The following is a 22,923-nucleotide window of genomic DNA, read 5'->3' on the forward strand; positions in this document are numbered from 1 at the left end:
TTCCTTAATACTTTTGAGGTTTTGACTTGCTGTGTTTGCTTCAGTACAGCTGCTACATGCTAAGTGCACTAGTAGTTTCAGAATTACTTGAAGGGTGTTACCACCACTACCTTCAAAGTGAAATTTACAATTCGTCTGGTTTTTGTCCTTCTAATTCTAAAATCTAGATGAAATGTAATCCCAGGAGTGTCATTTTGCTGTTGCAAAGTCTTTTTCAGATGATACATGATTTAGTTGGAAACAAATTAGCAGTTATGAATGCCTAAAGAAGGCAATTTAATAAACAAGATTTTTGTAAGACCTAATCAGAATTGTAAAATGATACTTGGGAATCAGTTACATTATACAATAGAGCGGGTGTGAATTGTAGGCATATGTGTGGATTCATGGTTTCTAGTCACATTGTTGTCTCAAGTGATACAAGGGTTTCAACCTTCAGTTTACTGTTTCTTCTAATTTATAACTTAACTATTTAATGTTTTCAGTCAATAATGAAAATTCCTACTCATAACTGTAATTTGTTCTGGTGATTTTATTTTAATTTTTATTTTAGCTGCTTACAACCTGTCCCCCCTCCCCATTTTCTGGTGCTTTAAATCACCTGTTGCTGGTGAATTTTGTTTGTTTTGCTCCTGCCCAGGAAGTTAGCTCCATGCTGCTGACAGTGTTTGTGTTGATGAGAAAGGTTGTTATAAATGAAAAATAATCACAGGCAGGTACTCACCAAGATTCTGTTGCTCCAGCACCACAATATGGGTGTGTAGCTCCAGATCGATTTTCTGTTTGTGGCGGACCCTTGGGCTGAGCTAGCTGATGCTGCTGGGGTGTCTCTAACTGGGACACTTTGTTTTTGCCATGTTCAGCCAATGTGATACAGAGATCATTATGGAATGATGGTAAAAAAAAAAAGATGAATTGGTTTGTTTCCAGGTAACTTAAAATTTTGCACTATTTGCAACCAAGTTTTTTCAGCCTCTACAGGAAGCAGTTTTAATATAGAAAATATGTTACAAGAGAAGTTTCTTGGCAGTTGAAGAAGTGACAGGGCTTCTGTTATAGAGCTAAGTTTGCATTCCAATTACCCTGATGCTAAATATATGCTTTTAGGAATTCTGCATATATTGGCTCTAGCTAGGGGCTTTCCCCTGTTTTCTTATTTTAATTAAGACCATTTTTTACCTATAAAAAAAAGAAAAAGTTAGGCTTGAAAAGAGAAGATGCTCAATCAATCAGTAAGCTACCTGCTGTGAAGCTGAAAACCAACCAATACAGAAAATCAGTGCTTTACACTGCTTTTTAGTGTCCCAGTCTGTTATCCCATGTTGTAAATAGGGTGACTGATTATTTCCTTTTTCTGAACTCTTGCTGGTGTGGCAGAAGGATATAGCTTAAAACTCTGGCAAATATTTCTCAGTGTGGACAGAACTTTCTGAACCTCCCTTAGTTGAAATTTCATGTTATGGCTATGGAAATGGAAAACAGCTAATTGCTTTTGTTTGCCTGGTGGAGTTTTTCATTCATTTAGTCTTTCATGCATCTTTATTTCAGTAATCTATCAATTTTGTCTATGATACTTGTTTAGGTGCCCCCCTGTCCGTGTCTCACTTCCTCCCCAGTTTTATTATTCATCATGAACTCAGACACCTGCAAAAAGGGAAGAAAATTGCATAAAGCCACTCAAGTGGCAGAGCACTTTGCAGAGAAGAATGGAAGATAATATTTGACAGTAGTTAGGGAGGACAGTAAGAACTGGAGAGTAGGAAGGGAAAAGAGGCTGTGTTGTCTAGAGTATTTGCTAGGTTCTAGTGTTACCTGGGCTCTGATTTATTCTGGAATTGCTCTGGTGAGGTCTATTACAAATACCAGCAGTAAGTATAATTCAGTTTTTGAAGAGTTGTCATTTGCTTTTTTTTTTGGTAATAGTGTAATCTCAGAACATGGCCTAGAAATTTTACATTTGCTTCATTCATGAACACTTGGTGAAATCTAGTGTATAAGGCTGAATTTGAGCAGTTCAGGGGCTTATTTTTGAGCTTATCTTAGAAATAGGTGATTTTTTTTCAAAGGCATATATCACAGTTCCAAGTGATATAGCAGCAGAAATTTAAGATCATCTTTTCTCTTTTTTTTTCACTCCTTTTTAAGGTGCTTCTAGGGACCTTTTTTCTATGGAATGTAGGTTTCTGAAAGTCTAGAGTACCTTGTTGCAGCCTGTTGATACAATTTCTCCTTTTCAAAATCTTCTAGAGGTTTGGGGGTTTTTCCTCCCTTAGCCTACCTTTCCCAACTCCTGGTTCTGTTTCTTGTTGCCCAATAAGTTGCCCAGTCTCCCCCAAGTCCTCATGTGTCTTTCCTTGTTAAAAGTGCATATAACACTTGTTGTTATGAGACTGAAAACCCAGTCACAGGAAGGTGAAGTGTTGTGCTCATGTTTGCATATCAGGTCAGCTGCTGAGCCAGGAATAGAAGTCCTGTCTCATGACTCAGTGCCCTAACCGCTGGCCTGCGCTGCCTCTCCGGAGCACAGGTCTTTTCCAAGAATATAGTAGCGATGGGTATAGGAGTAACTACAGCAAATATAGGAGCTTTGCTTCCTACTCTGGCAGGGCTCCAAGGCTTATACACAGATTATAAGACAAGGAGGGGGAAAAAAGCTTTGTAAAGGAGCTCCTAGATAAGTTCTGTAAAGTTACGGTTTGCTTTGCTTCGTTTAAAAATAGCAGCAAAAAACCCTAAAAAACCTAATTGAAAATAGCTTTCCTGAAGGTTTAGGATGTGGAAAAAAAAGTTCCATGTGTTGAAAGTCAAACTTTGCTCTACAAATAACCTTAAGAGCGGCCTGTGATTAAATCTTTTGTATATTCAACAACAAACTCATTTTATGCAACCGCAACTATGATAAAATTGAATTAAATGAACCTGCCTCTAAGAAAAGATACTGAATAGCTGAGTAGCACATTATTCAATGAATGGAAAACAGGGAGGCTGGCTGAAACTGCTGGGAAATGGTTTTAACATTCTATCGGGCTAAAGAGCAATTCTGTGAAATCACTGTATTTGTTTCCCCCCTACCTCCCCGCCCTCATTTTTTAAATAGCAGTGCTCTTCATACTGTCAGAATTCAGTGTTGTGACACCCCTACTCAAAAGTTATGACAGCAGTGTAATGACAGCTACTGCCTCTTGAGAATCAATCAGGCAATTAATTTTGTAAATGAAATGCTGATTATACAAAGCTTCACATGAGAGGCCCAGTGATTAAAATCAATTTAACAAATTGTTTCAGGTGGGACTTGATTAATAATTTGCCATAAATGCTGAGGATATATGACCAGCATACCTTTTTGTGTGTGTGTGTGTATGTGTATGTGTATGTGCATGTGCGTTAATATAGAACTATATATATCGCTGGGAGTGGAAAAAATCTGCAGCTAACTGTATGTACTTTTGGCTTGTGACCTAGATGTGATTGGTTATACCTTTTTGTGGGTACTCTGTCATCCCTAGTGTCCTCAATGTCACTTTCTCAGCTAGCATTCTCTCCAGCAGTTAAATGCATCTAACTTTTAATTTTATATCTGTGAATAAAGCCAAGTAGTTGAAAAAGTGTATTCAGTTCCAGGTGAATATTAAGTTTAGGAAGTTTTTTCTTTAAATTGGATGTGGGATTTTTTTCCCATTTACATCCCTCCCCCCGTCACTTATATTTAGGACGCTGTGCATTTTCCCCCTCTTACTGCAATACTTCTCTGCAGGCAGCCTTCCTTCAGAGCTCCCCTCGTTCCACTCAGGGCAGTGCTCTATTCCTTGGCTGACAGGCACTATTTTTAGTACATCCTTTTCTGTCCATCTAACGCTGTGTTTGTGTAAGAGCTGTACAAAGTAGGTAAGGGAATTTTTTTTCTGAGTTCCAGATGGCAGCCATGCACAGTGAGTGAAGGTGTTTACTTGTCTAGGAAGCTGAGAACCTCATTGCCAGACAAAATAGAACTAACTGGTATTCTGGGTGGGGCTTTGCTTTTTTAAACTTGGTTTTCTGGGTTTATGAATGGATTTTCTCTTCCTTGTTGAGCCATAGCCTTGGCTGCTGAGGAGGCCTTTAAGCTTTGAGGCATCCGGTGGTAAATCTAGCCTGAGAACTTTAGGTTACTATTTTCCCTTGCTATCTGCCTTGCTCTCCTGCTGGGGGTTGCGATTTTGACAGTTGAGATGCCAGACTGAGAGCTCTGCCTGTGTCTGACCGTGCTCTAATGCCAAAGCTGTTGTATTGGTGCAAAACCATCCAACACCGGCAGTTCTAGGTTCAGACTGGGCTGTGGATTGAAGTAGCCAAAGTGTGGTTGCAATCTGGTGGCACATAGGAGAAGCAGCTGGAATGAGTGACCTGTTGTATAGTCACAGATAGGTTTGCTAGAAGACATTTTAAAGAACCCCTGAATTCTACTGCACTAGAAATTACTGCAAACTTGGTGAGGAGGGGAGTAAAGCTTCTGTATGCCTGAAGAAAAGTGGACATCCTTCTTTGTAGGGTATCCAAGTTGGAGAAGACAAATCTAAAGACAGGACTATAATTCCTGAGTACTTCCCAGGAAAAGTTTGATATTAGGAGAGTGGGTTACAGGAGAAAACTGAATGTTCAGGTGTGATGAGGACAGATGGCACACATTAAGCTCACTTCAGAATAACCTATTAGCTGTCAGTAGCTGGCAATAACAAAGGCAATTTGAGGGACAGCGGTTCTGGGCTGTACATCCATGTGAACTTGTCAGAAACCTAGGATTGTTTTGGCCATCAGCTGTGTTAACGTGTATAATTGCTTCTTGATGTTGTCTTAACCTTTGCATGCAGTTGTAGTGGCAACTGAAGAGGTTAGTTATGTACACTTCATTAAAACCAGGTTTCATTTCTTTGCTCTGTTTGTTGTGATTTGTTCATTCAGTAGTTGTTTAGTTTTATCTATATGCAAAATTATAAAGAGAGAATGGCTGATACACAGGCCTTACTGTTTTTGGGTTGTGTGTTAAAGAGGGCTCAGAAGAAGGCAGAAAACAGTATATCCTTCTACCTCACCCTGCAGAAACGGTTGCTTGCATAAATTATTTGTAAATGGTCTAGGAAAGTAGTAGTTGATTCTTTGTGGGGCATAGCTTTGTTTATTTTTTTTTTCTTCCACGTTGTTAATTACTTTCTGTTTTGAGTGGGAAATAATCTGTCTGATCTCTCCTTGCAGCTGAAATCAGACAGTAATGCAGAGCCTTTAAGACAAGCAAAATGGCTATTTATATTAAAACTCTGCTAGTGTGTGCTTCTTCATTTACTCGATTTTCTTTCATCATAGTCTTATGTTGAACTCAGCTTTTTGTTTTTGCTTATTACTTACTGTGTTTGTGCAACTGCCTTTTTTAATTAAAATTTTAGTAGAACAGACAGTAGATTTCCTTTTTCAAAAAAATAGAAGGCATGTTTACTAGTCACCTCTCAGACTTTATTATTAATGTTAGAATTCAATGCTGTACATTCATACTTTTTTAATAGTTGCTTGCAACTTTCTTAAATGGATATTGAAACACACTTGATGAGAGTTGTTTTGATACTCCCTCTTTTGTCACGTAAAAATGTTGGCTGAGGCGTCCTTGTACATGTTCATACAAATGATGACATTTTCTAGCAGTGGATTATCTTTTCTGCAGTTCCATCCTCAAGCCAGCTGTGTCATTGTATTATAGTGAATACTTGTGATTATCTTTAGCGAAAAATTTGTGACTTGGTGCCTGACATAGGGTTGAGAGCTCCATGCCTGTCTTCCTTGGAATGTCGGTAACCGATTGTCAGCTGTCTTTATTTATTATGAGGTTTCAAGGCTTTGGTTTTTATACAGGGATGTGGGTTTTTTTGGTTTGTTTTTGGTTTTTTTTCCTTTTTTTTAATATGGAGACAGAAGCTTTGGCTGCAGATCAATGAATAAACAAAGAGTTATTGTATTCATGGCTCTAAGAGTTTGAGGGGAAGCCTGCTTGAGAGTGTTGAGTTCATGTTTTGTTACAGGCACAAATGATGGAGCATTACTTGAGATGCTTTGTGGCTTATAGTTGCTTTAAATCACTGCATTTGCTGTTGTCAGTCAAACTAATGCCTCTTTCAATTTTTTTTTGTTTAAACAAAAAAGCACACTTTCACTTGAAAAGTAGTTACATCTCTCATGTAAATACTCATCTTCTAGTGAATTGCTGTGTCTGCCTTATAGAAAAGAGCACTAGCTGAATGGGATTCACATCTAAATCCCATTGTGACCTTGTTAAAGTGTCTCCCACTCCTCCCTGTCTTGAGATTTCAGTGGTGAGGGTCTTTGTGGCATCTTTAAATGGAAATGTTAGTTGTATTTTAGGACAGTGACTGGTGTTGTTCATATTCATAAATATCATTCAAATAAACATTTTGTTGTTAGAAGTGAAACACTAATTGATAGCTTAGTAATGGATATATATATATATATATATGTAATGTATGCATAACATCAGTAATGCCTTAAAAGTAAGAGCTTCTTTTGGTCAGACTGCTTCTCAAGTTATTGTCTTGTGCAAGCTGCCTCAGATCTGAGTGTAGATGATGTAACTGGAAAACACTGGCTAAATGACTAAAGAAAATGGTATTGTCTATTTTTATCACTTTAGCAAAGGCAAAATTGAATCTCCAGGTGCTTCAGGCTGAGATGATTTATTTGATTGTTTTGGATGGGAGGAGAGCAGGAGTGGTGGTGGTACTGCGTTTAGAAGTGGGTGTAGAATATTAATTTTTTCACTTCTGCGTATAGCAAAAATGTCAGTTTTATGTATTCTTTTATACAAAATATTGAAAAAAGGAGCAGGTATGAGAAAAAGGTTGTCAGTTACTATTTGTAAATAGGGTAGGTTTTTCAGTGTCATAGCTTAATGGTTGTATTGTCAACCTAAAGACTGGGAATGAAACCTTGGCCCTGTTGAAATCGTAAGCAAACCTTCCACTGGGTGTTTTAAAGTGCTCACGAGGCACATAATAGGCAAGAATTCTTACGAAATGCTCTGTTCTTACAAAGCGTGATAGTACATGTGCAAATGAATCTGATACTGACATGAGATAGGTGCTATAATAAAGGGGTTATAAATTATGGTATTTCTGTGGACTGAAGCAAAGAACAAGACTGAGGTATTTTGAGGAACTGCAGATCTATTCAGTTTTAATGAAGTGCAGCAAGTTGAAGAGGAGGTGTGGAGTAAGAAGCAAAAGGCAGAATCCATCTAGGCTTGCCTAGAAGAATATGGCAGTAAAAAATAGCATGAGCAAACACTAGATAAACTGGCAAAATGGTAATCTGTGTATTAGGAGTAAAACAGCACTAGATAAAAATTGGGCTGTTCTGTAAAGGCACGAGAAGAAACAAATGGATATCACTTACTACAATGATACTAAAATAAAATTTAATAAGTGATTAAAACTTTACACTACAGCATGTAATAGAAAGTAAAGGCATGGAAGATGTGAAAATACACACATCATCCATTCATAGTCAAACGTGCATGCTGGGTTTTAGAGGAATGTGATGCAGTTAGAGCAATGCTGTCACTTTTGGTAGATGTTCTAGAGCACTTGTGGAGGGGTTGGGTTATGATCCCTATGGCATAAAGAGGTTGATACATCTCATAATCATCCTGTCACTGAAAACTTGTCTTTGAAAACTGTTGGAGCTGATGTTAAAGAAAATATTGGAACTTAATAAATGTTAAAGGAACCTTCAGATAAGATTATCATATGTCTCAATTAGCAACTTCTTTTAATAAGTTTTCAAAATGTCATGGATGAAAGTCTTGCTATAAGAATGAAATCAGAAAGTCTACAAAAATGATAAAGCTGAAAACTGTGCATACATTAAAGTCGGAAAAAGTTACATTGAAATTTTTACCTTTGCTGTAAGGCGGGGGGACAGTACTTGATGAGCAGCTCTTCTTTCTGTTGAGTGTATGGCTCCAGGTGTTACTCACCATACACTGTTCTTAAGACAAAATTTGTCTTTTTTATTAGAGAGTTTTCAGTGGTATTGATCATGGACATATTAAATTCTAAAATCAGTTCTGTGTTGAAGAAATTATGGGGCTTTTTTGTTCATTTCTGGGGTTGGAAATATTTTCCCTTTTTTAATGTTTACACAAGGAAAATGGAGGCATTGTTATAGGAAGTTTGACCTGGTTTTGATGTCTGTAGGTTAAGTTTTTTGAAACACACAGTTTCTGAAAACACTTTTAGAGCACATCTATCATCACATTTAAAAGTTGTTGCAGTTGTAGATGTGCAGCATTTCCTGCAATTTAAGCCCCATGATTTCAAGTCAGGATGCGTTAAATTGGTAAATTGTGAAATTTTTTTGGTTTAGTGAAAACTTGTGGGAGCAGAGGAAGAGTCCATTTCGCCTGAGCAGCACACAGCTACTTTAGATGGTAGGACAGTTGTCTCCTGCGTTCACTACCTGTGTGATGAGTGAAGCCCTGCTCCAATAGCTGACACTACTCTGGGTGGATACCTGGAGCAGGCACATGCGCTGCCTGTGAGGATTGAAGTGTGACTGTGGATTTAAAGACAGCTACATCTGTGAAGGAGACACACTTAATGGTGCAAGGGCAAACTTAATTCCATGAGCTCTCAACTTCTGCAGTAATAATCTTTCTGAAGCCTGGGGGAGAGCTGGCTCTTTGGTTTTGTTTTGCCTTGCAGAAATATGTTGACAGCCACTGAGTCATCACTGGTAGATGTCTTCACCTTTAGCTGCACTGCATAGAGGGTTGAGATCTAATCTGAAGGGAATCAGGAATAGCAGAGGTGACTTGCCACCCCCCATAAGGATCTACCAGTGCATTGGATGAGAAATGTTTCCTCACCAAGTCTGTCTTCTCCAGCCGTAGGGATCATAGAACGCTTTACTGTTTGTTCTTTCCCTGAGGTCTTTGGAGGGAGGAGGGAAGAGGCAGCACTGATAGCTAGGGTGGGTCCCTGTGGATTGTCCCAATAATTTGTCCAGGCACAGTCTCTGCTCTCTCAGTCTAGCCCTATCATATTCAAGTATCTCCAGTCCTTGGTCCAGATTCTTGACTTCCAGTGTTCACAGTAAGTTCTGAGTATGTCCAAGTCCCTTGCCTCCTCCCAGTGACCACAGCCCCCTCGATTCCAGTGTTGTGTGAGAGACACTGTAGCCCCTGGTGCCCGGATTTATAGCAATATCTGAGGCTCTTCATCCCTCCACCTTTCTGAATTGGAGGATATTACCTGAGGGAAAGAGGAGTGGCTCACCTGAAGAGAGCATGGAGAAGTGTAGTGATGGCAGGCTGGTGAGAACGAGGGAAGGAAGGATGCACTGGCAGTGAGGCTGACTCTACCAACACACACACAAAAGCTCCACTGCTTGGAGGTCACTAGTCCAAAGGACAGAGACTCTTTGGCCTGTATCCATGTCGCCTCCTGACCTTATTTCCTCCTCTCCCCTTCAGCTCTTTCTGCCTCACTCTGTCTCCATTGCTTTTTTAACTCATTGTCCCTCTTCCTTTGTCTGGCAAATTCAAGGCAGCTTCCATACACTTAGTAACTCCTCTGAAGAAGCCTTGCCCTGCCCCTCATGTGCTCCTGTTCATTCCTCCTGTGCTCCCAGTCTGGTGACATTCAGGTGCTCTCTCTGACAGGGGCACATGCCTTGCCTTTCATGAATGTCCAGTATCACCCTGGGAAATTAAAATTCTCTGCCTCAAAGCATGGTGTTCAAGAGGTATTTTCAAATGTTTTATGTGAGAACATAAACCATGTATTTTTCTGTGACCTCATTCTAAGACATAGCTGAACTATTTCTGCTGAATTTTCCAGAGAATTTCAGCCTCAGGCATACATATGCCCTGGAAAATTTCAGCCTAAATGCTTGAGGTTTGGCAAAGTTTATATGCACCTGAAAGTAGTCTTAATAATGGATAATGTCAGATTGTTTTAGCTGTGTAGCTATCTGCATTGTTTATATTTAGGAGTTGGATGCAGAAAAGAAAATACTATACTCAAAATTAATTAAACTTGAATGTAAGTAAATGTGGTTATTGGAGATGAGACCTAGAAATTATACCCTGAAACAGAAGATGGTAGCAATGAAAAGTGCTGTTTGGCTTCATGGGAGTCTAATGGAGGGAGCTCAAGACTCACTTTGAATAAGGATTTATGTTTAAGAAGAAGAATATGACAGGTGATGCACTGAACATTAAAACACAGAAGTAAACATAGGTAAAATATTGTGGTCTGTAGGAGGAAATGTAAGTTTTCCCCTGGGACACTGTAAAAAGGAATCTATAGTTCATCTGTTTGGCCTTTGTGTTTCTAGTTGAAACTGTGGTGAGAGTGCATGATGTCTTAAAAAAACCCAAAATTGAGAATGTTGTTGTGTATCAGGTGATCTGCAGTGGTTGAGGAACCATTGATTTTGAAAAGTATGAAATATAAATAGTAAATTACCCGGGGACATTTAGTGGCAAAAAATAGAAACTTCAAATCTGGCTACAGAGCAGGCAAACAATAAAGGGAAAATTGCTGAGTAATACTTACCCAAAATTAGCAGTGAATGTGGAATTTGCTATGGTAGCAAAAAAGGGCAGTCCTCTTCTGAAGTGAATGGAGATGTCCTGTGAGGAGGAGGTTATCATTTCCATCTCCTCAGATGTAGTGTGCCCATATTCAGAATACTTTATTAGTTTTGGGTGACAGTCCTGGAAAATTGGTATTGGTGATGGTGGAGACAGCCAGGGGAAAAAAAAGAGGTTTGATGGATTTTATTTGCTGTAAGGAAAGAATAATAGTTCATTGAGCAGTGACTACTTTGGAAAGGGCATATTTTGGATAGGAACAAAAAAAGTAGTGTGTTAGTAGTACAAACAGCAGTGATGAGAAGAAACAGGGATGGGAGTGGGAAATGTTAGTTATTGTCATAATAACTATTACATCAGAATTTAATAGCCAGAAAGGACATGAAGAAGCTGTAATACATAGGAGGTTTTAAAATTAAACTGTTCAGCAGTGTGTTGCAGGAAAACCTGCAAAATGTGCTGCAGGAGGGAATCCTGCTCCTGGGGAGGGAGTGGGCTGGCTGGGTGAATTAATAGGTCTTTTTTTTGGGGGGAGGGGAAGGAGGAGCAGGAGGGGGGTATGTGCCACTTTCATGAAGATGAGATTGTGATAGGCTTTTTGAAAGCTGCAGCACACATTCTTCCATTAATCTAACCAGAACTCAGAAATCAAAAAATGGATGTCATATTAACAATACAGGGCTGCACTTCACAAAGTGTGGTGTTTTTTCTGGTTCAGTTAGTTCTCAGTAATAAAACATGAGAGTAATACTACACAATGGTTGACACCTGTCCTGAAACTGTTACAGGGCTTGGTAAGTGCTGCCAAAAAGTCTAAAAATAAAACTTCTCTCCCTTACCTCCCTTCCCCCTCCATCACTGGTTGCAGTTTGGATTTTCTGAGGTTTATTAAGGAAGCAAATAAACTTTCATGTAAAATGTAGGTTGTAACTTGCTTTTTGATCTGGAAACTTATTAGTGTGCGCGAAAGCAACAGGAAAATGCTGAAATGCAGTGTTCTGTGTGCACTGCACTTCTTGGAAACCTTATTTTCATTCCAGTTTATCTTTTTTTTTCTGATGTGAGAGAACAGACATTTTGTCAAGGTTAAGTGACTTGTCCACTGTTTGTGTCTCTCTTGATATATATCTATGGTTTTATTTTTTTTTTTAACATTAAGGCCAGTGATGCTAATCAACGTGCAGCAACATATTTAATTCTTTCTTAAACTGAAATTTTTTGGGGAGATTTTCTGTTCTCTGTCTGTGTAGGTAACAGCCTCAAGTTTTAGAGCAAAATATTTTTTAAAGTTGTTTTAAATGGAATGGAAGTCCCAAACTTGCTATTCAAAATCTCATCTAATTAATCAGGGAACCCAGGGTATGATACTTTGCCAGTTTGTACATCAAGTCAATATTTGATGTGTAAAGCTTTGAGAAAACACGTGTATAATTCGCCCGCAGTGAGCATGACGATTCTGACCTTTTTCTTTGCATGTCTTAAATATTCCTTTGCTTGTGTTTGCCACCAGGGCAGTCCGATGGATCCGATGGTGATGAAGAGGCCGCAGCTGTACGGCATGGGCAATAACCCTCACTCTCAGGCACAGCAGAGCAGCCCCTACCCCGGGCAGTCCTACGGCCCTCCCGGCCCCCAGCGCTATCCCGTGGGAATGCAGGGCCGAGCCCCGGCAGCCATGGGAGGAATGCAGTATCCACAGCAACAGGTTTGTGGAGGATTTTTCTGGGTTGCTTTGGTTTCCCTCCTCCCTTTCTCTTCTCTTTTGACATTCTGGTAATACAGAGGGGCAAAAGAAAACTGTCAGAAATGTGTTGCTTGTGCAGAAGGAGGATGTAGGACTGTTTTAAAACTAAAGAAATTATGTTCACAGTGTGAATGTTTTCTGAAATCCCTTACAGTTTGAACAGCATTTAGTTTGTTGCTGGTATCTTCCTGGAGAGAGAGAAATATGTCAAATGCCATAAGTTTTCTTGATGCCACTTAGTCTTGCATATTTTTTGGTTCTTTTCTTTGCTGCTGTTGCTGTTTTGTTCTTGGTTTTTTTAGGGTTTTTATGTTCTCATTCTCTCCGGCTTACATACGCTTAAATGTAAGATGAAAACCTAGAGCTGACTTCAGTACATGCTAGTGTAGTCCAGTGCATATAAAAGTGTTACATATTTATATCAGCTGATTGTTGTGGTGGTGGTTGGTTTTCTTTTTTCTCCTCATTTTGATAGGAGTCTGTAGTTTTTCTTGTTTTTTTTCTTTTACCAACTCTTTAAAGTCAGGATTTTTTTAAATATATCAGAGTGTGTAGAAAGGTAAGGATCTCCTTTTTTATACACTTGGATTTCACTGCTGAGGGACACCTCTTGTGCTTTTTTCTTGCCCTTTTTGAGAAGGTCAGTCGCAATGTGCATACCATGTACTAAGGAAAATACAGCAGTTTTCAAGAGGGAGAAATAAACTGAGGTTATTAAGAAGTTAATGTTTTGCTAATTTTTTTTTTTTTAATTAGGGATGTGAGTGTAGGCAGTGAGAGCTCTACACTGCCTTGTGAGCACAACAGATTAGTAACTTGATCATTAATGGGAAAGAACATTTGTTTTGTGCACCTGACCAGTCACAGATTAGCTTATTTTTATGCCATTTATTGTTAAATATAGAAAATAAAATAAAATTTTGTACTCCTGGCAGATAGGTGCCTGGCCAATTCTTGTTATTACCCGTCCAGTAGAACAAGGTTTTAATCAGGCAGTTAATTAAATGATGGTTTCAAATATATTATACTATCATTATCACAGGTCTTAATTTTTATTCTTTTCTGTTGTTAAATAGATACTTACTGATAAGGAAGAGATTATTTAGTTAGAAATGCCAAACTGTATATTTGGTTGCTAGATTCAGGCAGCAAAGCATTTTGTCAGTTGCAAAAGGGAGCTGAAATTGAATAAAGGAGGCTTTATTTTTCTCTGTGTATCTGTAACCAAAGTGAAGTTATTAAAACAGATTTTTAATTTAAAAATGAGTGATTCTGTGTTACGCGGAGATGAGTGTGGAATTTTCAGTGAATTTGCTAATTGCTTGGTAATTGTAAATTACCCGTCAGCAGGCAGTGACCTGGCAGCGCCATTGGCTGCCGGCCCCATCCGTCTCCTCGCAGCGCTGCCCTAAGTGGCGGAGCGGCAGCGCCAGCCGAGCACCGGAGCCCTTCGGGGAAAAGGGACAGCATAATTATGACATTGAATTTTTATTGAACGGACATCACCACCTAGGCATGATTTTGTTTTGGACAGCCTCCAAACCTTCGTGTGTTTGGTTTGTGAACCTCTAATGATCTGAATCCAGTTCTTTTCATATTGCTCATATATTACCACCTTTCTACAAAGGATTAAAATGCAGGAATGCAGGTCTGTAAATTGAATTGCCAACTTACCAGCTGAGTGGTAAGTTGTCTTTGGCACAGGATGCCACAGTTTGATTCCTGGCTGGATTTTTACTCCTGTGACATGAATATTAAATAAGGAGAGCCTAGCTGTGCTTGTTAAAACTGTGTAGCACGTACCTACTTTAAATATCATATATATATGTATATATAAAATACATAATATTGCCAGAAGTTTCAGAAGATGAATCTCAGCACTTTCTGGAAATTGGACTGCTTTACAGTGTCACATTGAATTTATCAAAAGCGCAAGGCACTTCCAGAAACTTGATTGGTTAAAAAATACTGGGCCTTAAACACATACCGTGCTCAGATTTAAGTATTGTGCGGAGATAGCACTTGAGTAGATGGATTATGAGGGTGGAAGTGCCACACTGTAGGAAGGGTGGGAAGCATCAATGGGAGAGATTGTTCTTATTTTAAGTTATAGTTTGCTGTTGCTCAAAGATAGCTGAGGGTGTCAGCTCTGTTTCCTTGGATGAAACAAGAAGGCTTTTTGTTAAACTGTGAAGAGTTTTGAATTTTGAAGAAGACCTTGAAATGTTAAGTCTGGCTCTTTGTCAGCAAATGTTGTGGCTTGAGGTTAGAACTATGGGACTTGACAGATTTTAACTTGCAGGCTCTGCTGCAGGATGCTGCAAATGAAGAAATAAAGATGAAAAACAGCACCCTAAAGATTGAGCTAAAATTAATGAAAGTGGTAGAATTGAAGATAATTGCCTAGATTTAGTTAGCTGGTCTATGTCATATTGCAGCAGAGAATAGTGTGTTCCAGCCTGCAGCCCAGAGGTGGAAGAGTCTCTCAGGAAGGGAGGCCTCTGGCATAAGCAGTAAAAGATTAAAGAGGATGAAAAAGATGCAGTGGTATCAGGTGCATTCAGCCTACATATCTGCAGCATGGGTGTCAAGCACAGCGTTCTAACCAGTTTTAAAAGGGCTATCTATGAAATGCTGCAGTCGTTCTCTTACAGCTGCTGTTTGGTCTAGGCATGCTTGACACCAAACATGCAGGTGCAAATAAACCCCCAGATTATCTTAAAATTCCGTGTGGAAACTGCAGGATGTTGAAGTGACAATGGAAGGCATAGGATATGTTCTGCAAAGGACTGAAGAGAGAAAGCAGATCCCTTAAGTGTTTGGAACTCATCTCTGATGAGTTACTGATGATGAGCCGCAGCACAACACACTGAGCTTTATATAAGGGGCACAATTTGAGATCCAGGCAATTTCTTTACACTAATCTAGCTAAAGATAAAGGGGTCTAGATAAATATATGGCCATATAGGAAAGGCAGGTTGATTGTGAATAAAGTAATGGTAGCCTGAGATTTTCGCTTTCTTTTCTGACAGTTAACAACAGAGATACAGGTTTGTTATGTGAAGATGGGTGATAGCCTCATGGGACAAAGTGCTAAGCAGTTTGAAGAGTGCTGCAGCATTTTGTAAGATTTTGAGGGCATATCCAGTTAACTCAGCGTGAGTCAAATAAATGTATAAAGCCTCTGGACTGATTGGACACCTATATAAAAGGGAAGGTATGAGAAAGGAAGGTGATAAAAAAGTCATATGCTTAATTTATAGGATTGTAGACGACATATCTCTTGTCAGGATGCATTATAATTACTTAGAAAGAGATTTTTATACTGTTAGGAAACTTGGAATTTTCTTTATTTCCCATTCACCTTCAGTGGGAGAGGGGGGAAGAAGGCCAGTGAAAGCTGGGAGCAAGACCTCTGCCAATGCTGTCAGTCTTCATGAATGGAACACAAGTTCCAAACACAAGGTTTTAAAATGCTGTTCTTGCCTGTAAGTCTTAATACTGCTATCTCATAATCTTATGAACTCTCTCTCCTGGTTTGCATGGGGTAAATGTAACTTTTAGATTATTAGCACTCCTTACCCAGGGAATTATGTAAAACCAGAATGCAGAAAAATATTCTCTCAGATTTAACTTTCACGTTCTAGTATCTTAGATATCACTTGCAATTACAAAGAGATGATGCCAAAACTGAAAATCCTAATATGCAGGGATAGCTGGCACCTGAAAACTTCAGGCTTGATTTTGCAATACATCTCACTATGAGTGAAATGCTATCTGAGTAATAACATCTGATTATAAAGACAATAATTTGCTTTTCATTTAACTTCTTTTTTGCCTCATACCCTTTTTGGACCTCAGTCAAGCAGGTGATGATGCCACGATTGGTTCCTTCTGCCTTTAGTTTGATTGCCCGCTCAAAGGGCTTTAGTGCTGTTTGCTGTAGGAAAATCTTCTGTGGCTTTGTAAAGACATTTTTGCTGACAATAAAAAGACCTCAGAATTCTGGTCAAAATAAGGGGCTTTTTTCTCACCAGTGGTGTTGCTTTTTCATGATAATAGCATGCAGTATTTTATTTTGTGATGAATTTCATTAAGTTTAAAAATCATATACTTGAAATATTCACTTAGAGGTTTTGAAACTTTTCATCAAAGTTTGAAGGCTTGGATTTATGAATATGTTTGAAAGAATTGAATGGTGTGGTATGCCTGTTTAATCAGATGATCATTGCCTAATTGATTTTTTTCAGCGTGCATTAAAATTCCTTGTGTACTTGATGGACTGGAACAACAACTTATTGTGTAAATAGGATCATGTTGCTATAATGCATAGTAAATTCTTTATGAAAGATATTTGCATGGGTATGTACAACAGCCATTCCTAATAGCTATTTAAAATGGAACATTTCAGTACAGATCAGGCAGTTGCCTTAGTGCCTTGAGCCTGCTTGTAGCAAGACAAGTTATGAGGCCTGAGCCTCAGTCTATTCTTTCTCCTTTTTTTTCTTAGAGAAATTCTCTGAGATGAAAGGGTGCTAATCACTTGTCCCTTTAACTTTTTTTTATATTCTTGATTTGCAGAATTCAAAACCAAATGTTATCAGTGTCTTCACTGTTTTAAGAATGGAACGGTAGACATTCAGAGAAGTACTAATTACATTTACCACTTTTTTTGATATACAGATTATTTTGAGGTGTAAGGAAAATATGCCTGTTGTCTCATATGGCAAGTTTCAATGTGGAGTAACTTTTTTTTTTTTAACGGGAGAAAAAGTTGTAAACTTCTAGGAATATGTAGCAAGGATTTATTGTAATGGAAACTGCAAGTAAACCAGGACTATAGGAGCAGCAGCATGATTACATCATTTAGGAAAGGGTTTACAGTGCCCCTATTGGGTAATGTCCCAAGTTGGAAATGTCGAGTTTACACCAAAGAAATCAGTTGGCTGTTGCCTTGGCAGATAGAGTTTTAAAGCTAGCAAACACATGTGTTTACTACTGGTTGGCTGGTTGTGTGAGTTACTTTCTGAAGTAATTTTAATTCTAAGAGATTGAAGTCTGCCAAGAAAGTGAGGCCTACTGTCATATTTTGTTCTGAGCCATTAACTTAAAATGCTGTGTATACATACAACAAGTACTGGTCAAGTGATTCCCTTTTTGGTCCTCTGTGTGTGTAATTGCCCTCAGCACCTAGATGATACTAAATGTGTTGCAGATTTTTGCTCCTAAGTAGGTGTTAGCACAACTGATGTTAGTCTCGTTAAAGAGAGCAGACACAGAAAATAAACACCATTTTCAATTCTTGTTCTATTTATTTTGCAAGAACAGAGAATGAATCAATGTGATTGAATCTCAAAAACAACCAGCAGAGGACAAAATAGTGAGATGTGTTGCTTTTTCTTAAAGATTGATATATACATTTGATGCACACACATAAGAAGGGAGTGTGAAGCTTTGATCAGCATGTGCTTCAGAAGTACGTTTTTCCAGATTTTTGTTTGATTTACCTTTGGGGTTTTGGGTGCATTTGTTTTTCTTTTGGTTTTGGTATGGCTTTTGTGGCACATGTGTGTGTTCTATTTGGGTTTTTGTTTGCTTGTTTCATTTATTTTGGCTTGCTTTTTGCACTGGGCATTTATTTGGAGCTGTCACTAGCAGATTATGGATCTGCTTTGTTATTATTTTTCCCAACTTCCTGTTCTGTAAAAAACATAAATACTTTTAATTAAAATAATTCCTTAGTAACATTTTACTTGAATGATAGATCTGCTATCCTGTTGAACTTCTATAAACCTCTAGAAAAAAAGTCAGTAAAGTAAGTAGAACTGCTGCTTCCTGGAGAATGTAATGTTTGAACCAGAAAAAGGGACAAGAAGTCATAGCTAGTTGCCTTTCATGTAAGGCCATCTTTAAGAATGGGTCTTTTGATAGTCAAGTGTTAATAATTGCAAAGAAAAGTTGTTGCTCTTTGTCATGTAAAGAAATGGGATTTTTAAATTTCAGATTTAGGAAAATGCTAAGTACTATGATTGTGCAGACTGTAGGAAAATGTTTAGCATTGTTCTTTCTTTTGGGTATACTAAGCCTCATTGACTAAATTGAAAAAAAAGGCTGCTACTTTAATTCATGGCAGGATAAGGCTTTATGTTGTATTGTCTCCTTTAGAATTACCCCTTCTATTGAGTGTAATTCACTCTATAGAGGGAGGTGAGCACAGATTACAGATAATCACAGAATCAAATTCAACATAAGTTTGTGATCCTTATGATAGTTTAGCTCTTCATCTTAATGCTGGTCATCTGAGATTGTTTACCTAAGAAAATCCCTTAAGTAACGGAATTGCATTATTATGGTAAATAGAAACATTTCAGTAGCTTCCATCATTCTTTGAAACAGTGCAGAAAAAAATGTAGGTTGAAGAGGAAAAAGAACTGATCTTTCCACTGGTGAGAGATGGTTCGGAAATGGGACTGGGTCAACATTTTTATTTGTTGAATTACCATGTAATGATGTTCAGTAAATACTAATTTTTACATCCAAACTGGAGTAAGAGGCAGACAACATTTGTACAGAAAGTGTCTAAGAATGATCAATGTCTTATGACAAATGAAATGTATTTTTGTAACTGCTAAACGATTGTCATTTAGCTGGAATATTTAATAGCTGTAATCACATTTGTTGTTCTGCTTGGAAGTGGGGACATTAGAGAGGAAAACATGCAAGCCCTCTGTGTTGGTGTTCTGAAAAAGGCTGTTTAAAGAAGCAGCAGTTATTTTGTTATTGGGAGCTTGATTTGTTAGCAGAATTAGCTGTCACTCTGCACTGGAGTTAGGCAGGAAATAGATTTGGTGATCAGGAGTGGGGAACAGAGAGCCGTTTGCTGCTTCACTAGGAAGGTACAAAATCACTTACTTATGAACAGCTCATTTTACATGGCAGCAGGAGACACGAGTTTATTTACATTTGAAGTAAAATAAGCATCTTGCTTTAAGAAAAGACTGCTGCATTACTCTGTTCAACAGCTGCCATATAATGATTGTGCCAGGAGGGTTTTAAAGTGTAGGTAAGGAATAATTGACTGTTACTCTTAATATTATAGTTATAGTAGTTTTTTGTTAATAATATTAATCAAAAAATAATTGACACTCAAATGGTTGAAATGATGTCCCGACCCATCATGCACATATACAATATGATTTTTAAACCATATTGTAACTGTATTTCCGAATATTCCTGAGGGAACTCAGATATTTTTTTTTCTATTTTTTTTAAATAGAAAATGGGTTTCTCAGAAGATACTATCATTTGTCTGTAAATTTGGACTTGCTCAAAGGAAGCAAAGGACGCAATAGAGTATGCTTTTTTAAAAATAGGGAGTGTGTTTCCCACAGCTGAAAATAGGGCTGAAGATAAAGGGAAATCAGTGGGAAACTTGCTGCGATTTCATTGGAACTACAATTTCACTTTGGGGCCATGTTGCTGGGGTTGGGTGACTTGGCTTTAGTTGTTACCAGGGTGGGCAGAATTAATCCACTAAGTCAATTGAAGAGACTTGCAGAATGAGACAGGTCAGTACCCTTCACTTTGGTCACCCTGGGACAGGGTCAGGTCGTTTTCTTATTGAAACAATAGGCCTTTCAAAAGATTTCTTATATTTTAGTAGTTCAAGATGAGACTCCTATTGCTAGCAGCAACTTTTATTTTTTTATAGACTAAGATTTATATTAGATTTAGCTTGAGCAAAACTTGTGCAAAAATTACAGTGGGAGAGTTAGTACTGCAAAAAAACCAAAAGTATTTTCCATACCTTTTTTATCTAGTCAGTCTTAAATGACATGGGTTCCATGGTAGTACAATTCAAGCTTGCTCAGCAACTTGCTTTAGTTTTATGTGTTTTATCATCTAGAATGTTAAGACTTTTTGTGGGAGTAGATGAGTTATGAAATCTTAAAAAAAAATCATAAATATGTTTGAGACTATTTTAATTTCTCTGTAGCTAATTTTTTCTAATACTCGTGTTCGTTTATATATTGCATTGCTCCTTATAACCATTCTAGCTGGGCACATCTAAAAATCCTAATGTAAATACTTTAAGCTTTTGGTGTTTGGTTGTTTTTCAAGAAGGATGAAAGAAAGATTTAAGAACTTAAGGAATACTCAAATCTACAGCTCATGCAATCTCTGTAGGCTTTTATTCTTCTGCTACCTTGGGTGACCCCATTTTTGGGTACTTCTGGTACTTGTTCATTGCTTTGCCTGAAATAGAAAAAATGTGTTAAATGCTTGCATCCTTGCTGATAGCGTATTTCATCTCTGAATCTTATAAAGTCTTTTGGGGGTGTGGAAGAGTACCAAGGAGAAAATCAGCGTCTGCTTTATTTCTTTGCGCACTCCATTTTTTCCCCTCTTCTTCTGAATATTGTTTCATAGTAATGGTTTTTGCATTTGAGTGTAAGAGCAAGACACGTGCAGGTAATAAACAGTTCAGTGACTGGACATTATTAGAAATCATATTTGAATCTTATATCCAAATACACCTTTAGGAAAATAAGTGGATTTAGTTTTGGTAAATTACTCTTGCTTGTTCATTTCTTTCACAGAACAGTGATGAAGAGTTTCTGCATATTTCTTGGCATACTGTAATATAACTTGTCTTTTGAGACAAGAATCCAATCAAAATAAACAAGGTTTATATAGCCACTTAGGGAAGATGTTGTTTTAATTGTTTAAGTAACATTAGTTGTCTGGAGTCTATATCCATGTGTGTTGTAGAGGCCGTGTTGGCAAGGATGTGCTTTACAGGACAGGTTAGTGGAACCACCTTGTTCTTCCCACAGGATTGTCTCTCTCTTTGTGCTCAGCAAGCGGTGCTTGATAGAAACCAACACCTAAGGGTCCATGCAGGGAACAGACCGAGCCTGTGCATGGACAAAGCAAGCAGGGCTGCTCAGCAAGGACCTCTGCTTGAAGCTGCTGCTGCCCCTCCTCAGGAGCTTCACTGCTTGCCTCTGCTGTCTCTCCTAACTTTCCGAGCTGGCAGCACTGAAAGTTGGCATGTGTTTTGACTCTTCTGCTGTACTGGAGAATGCTTTAAAGTACAGATGCAAATTGACTGGTTTGTGTTTTTCGTTGGTTTCATTTTATTGCTGGTTGGCCAAACTGAGGAAAATCAGAGGCCAAGATATCTCCCTGCACGTTTGGGAAGTGTGTACCTAATAGATTTATAGCCCTTTTATGCTTGGAAGGTTATTCTAGGGAGGAAACTATTATTTCTAAAATGAACCTTAAGTCCTGCAGAAAATTATACTTTAGATCTCATGTTCACAAAAAATCCTACCTGATGTTGAAGAGCAGGCGAGTGGGTTTCAGTCCTCTTAGGTGATGCTGTGAGAAATTCCATGTATCCTTCTCAAACTGAAGATTGTTTTATGACCTGAGTAAATTTGCAGTCTTGCAGCAAGTTGTGAAGAGTAGATTCAGTAAATGCCAAGATTGTGTGGGGTATTTGGCCTTTTCTGCTTTGATTTTATACATCACAGGAAAAATAATGTTTTTTAATATTCCTTTAGGCTTATAACACCAGGGTTACAAGAGAAGTATAACCACAAAAAGCAACTGAAGAATATCCAGTAAAAGATCAGATATTCTTCGGGTGTATTAGGTGTAGGCTTTTCTTTCTTCTTTCTCTCTTGTGTTCTGTCATCCCATTTTTGTCTTTCACATGTAGAACTGACTAAAAATACACTCCTATTCTTGGCATGCATTAATATCTTGTAAAGCAGAATAAAAATTTGACAAAATACCAGAACCCTGTGTATGTGTGAGTTGCTGTGTCTTTACTGGAGTTGCTTTTGACCTGCTTGCAGGAACTTAGAAACTTCAGCTTTCTGCATGTCTGGTTAAAAAAGGAAAAAAACCCAAAACCAACCAAACAAACAGAAAACAAACAAACAAACAAACAAAAAACTGGTTGTAAGACTGCTGTTTGTAGGAATGTGGAAAGATCTATATTACGTGTAGTGTTGTGCTTAGTGGAGAAAACATGTTTTTACTTGAAAAGTACTTTTTATACATGGACCTGATGTTATGTATTGCACTTCAGACACAGGCAGGAATGGCTGTGTCCTGAATTCTTTCAGGTAATGAACTTAAGTGATCTCAGTATTTTAATAAATTTTGCTAAAAGAAAGGAGAGCACACTTTGGCATTTGGTGTAGATCTTTTAGTAATGAAATGCTGCAAATGACAGGGTTTCTTATTGTATTGTGGTTTTGTTGGGTACTTTTTTACTGTCTTAGAGATGTGACATTTCTATTTGCAATAACAAATGGTAATTTGTCTGAAATAGGTGAGTGCAAATTCTTAAGTGAGAGTTTGGTAAAGGCATGGAAGGGAGCCTGGGACTGGTAGAAAAGCAGGATTGTCAGTGCTAGCACTGATTGTACAAGGAATGATCATCCGCTTCCTGCATGTCAATAAAAATGCAGGAGAGCACCTTTCTTGACACAGAGGTTGCTGAAACATCAGTGCTGTCTTTTTTTGT

The 22,923-nt window shown here is 38.2% G+C and overlaps 1 protein-coding gene across 6 annotated transcripts in view; it reads left to right on the plus strand.

The window, feature by feature from the left end:
* Positions 1-22,923, plus strand: part of ARID1B (AT-rich interaction domain 1B) — a 326,090-nt gene that overhangs the window by 20,859 nt on the left and 282,308 nt on the right. For all 6 annotated transcript variants that reach the window (XM_041423655.1, XM_041423657.1, XM_041423654.1 and 3 more), the window contains exon 3: positions 12,147-12,341. In XM_041423655.1, coding sequence (XP_041279589.1) covers positions 12,147-12,341 — 195 coding nt within the window. The remainder of the gene's footprint in view (positions 1-12,146; positions 12,342-22,923) is intronic.

Source organism: Onychostruthus taczanowskii, unplaced genomic scaffold, assembly GCF_017590055.1.
Source record: "Onychostruthus taczanowskii isolate IOZ18803 unplaced genomic scaffold, ASM1759005v1 scaffold8, whole genome shotgun sequence".
Lineage (NCBI taxonomy): Eukaryota > Metazoa > Chordata > Aves > Passeriformes > Passeridae > Onychostruthus > Onychostruthus taczanowskii.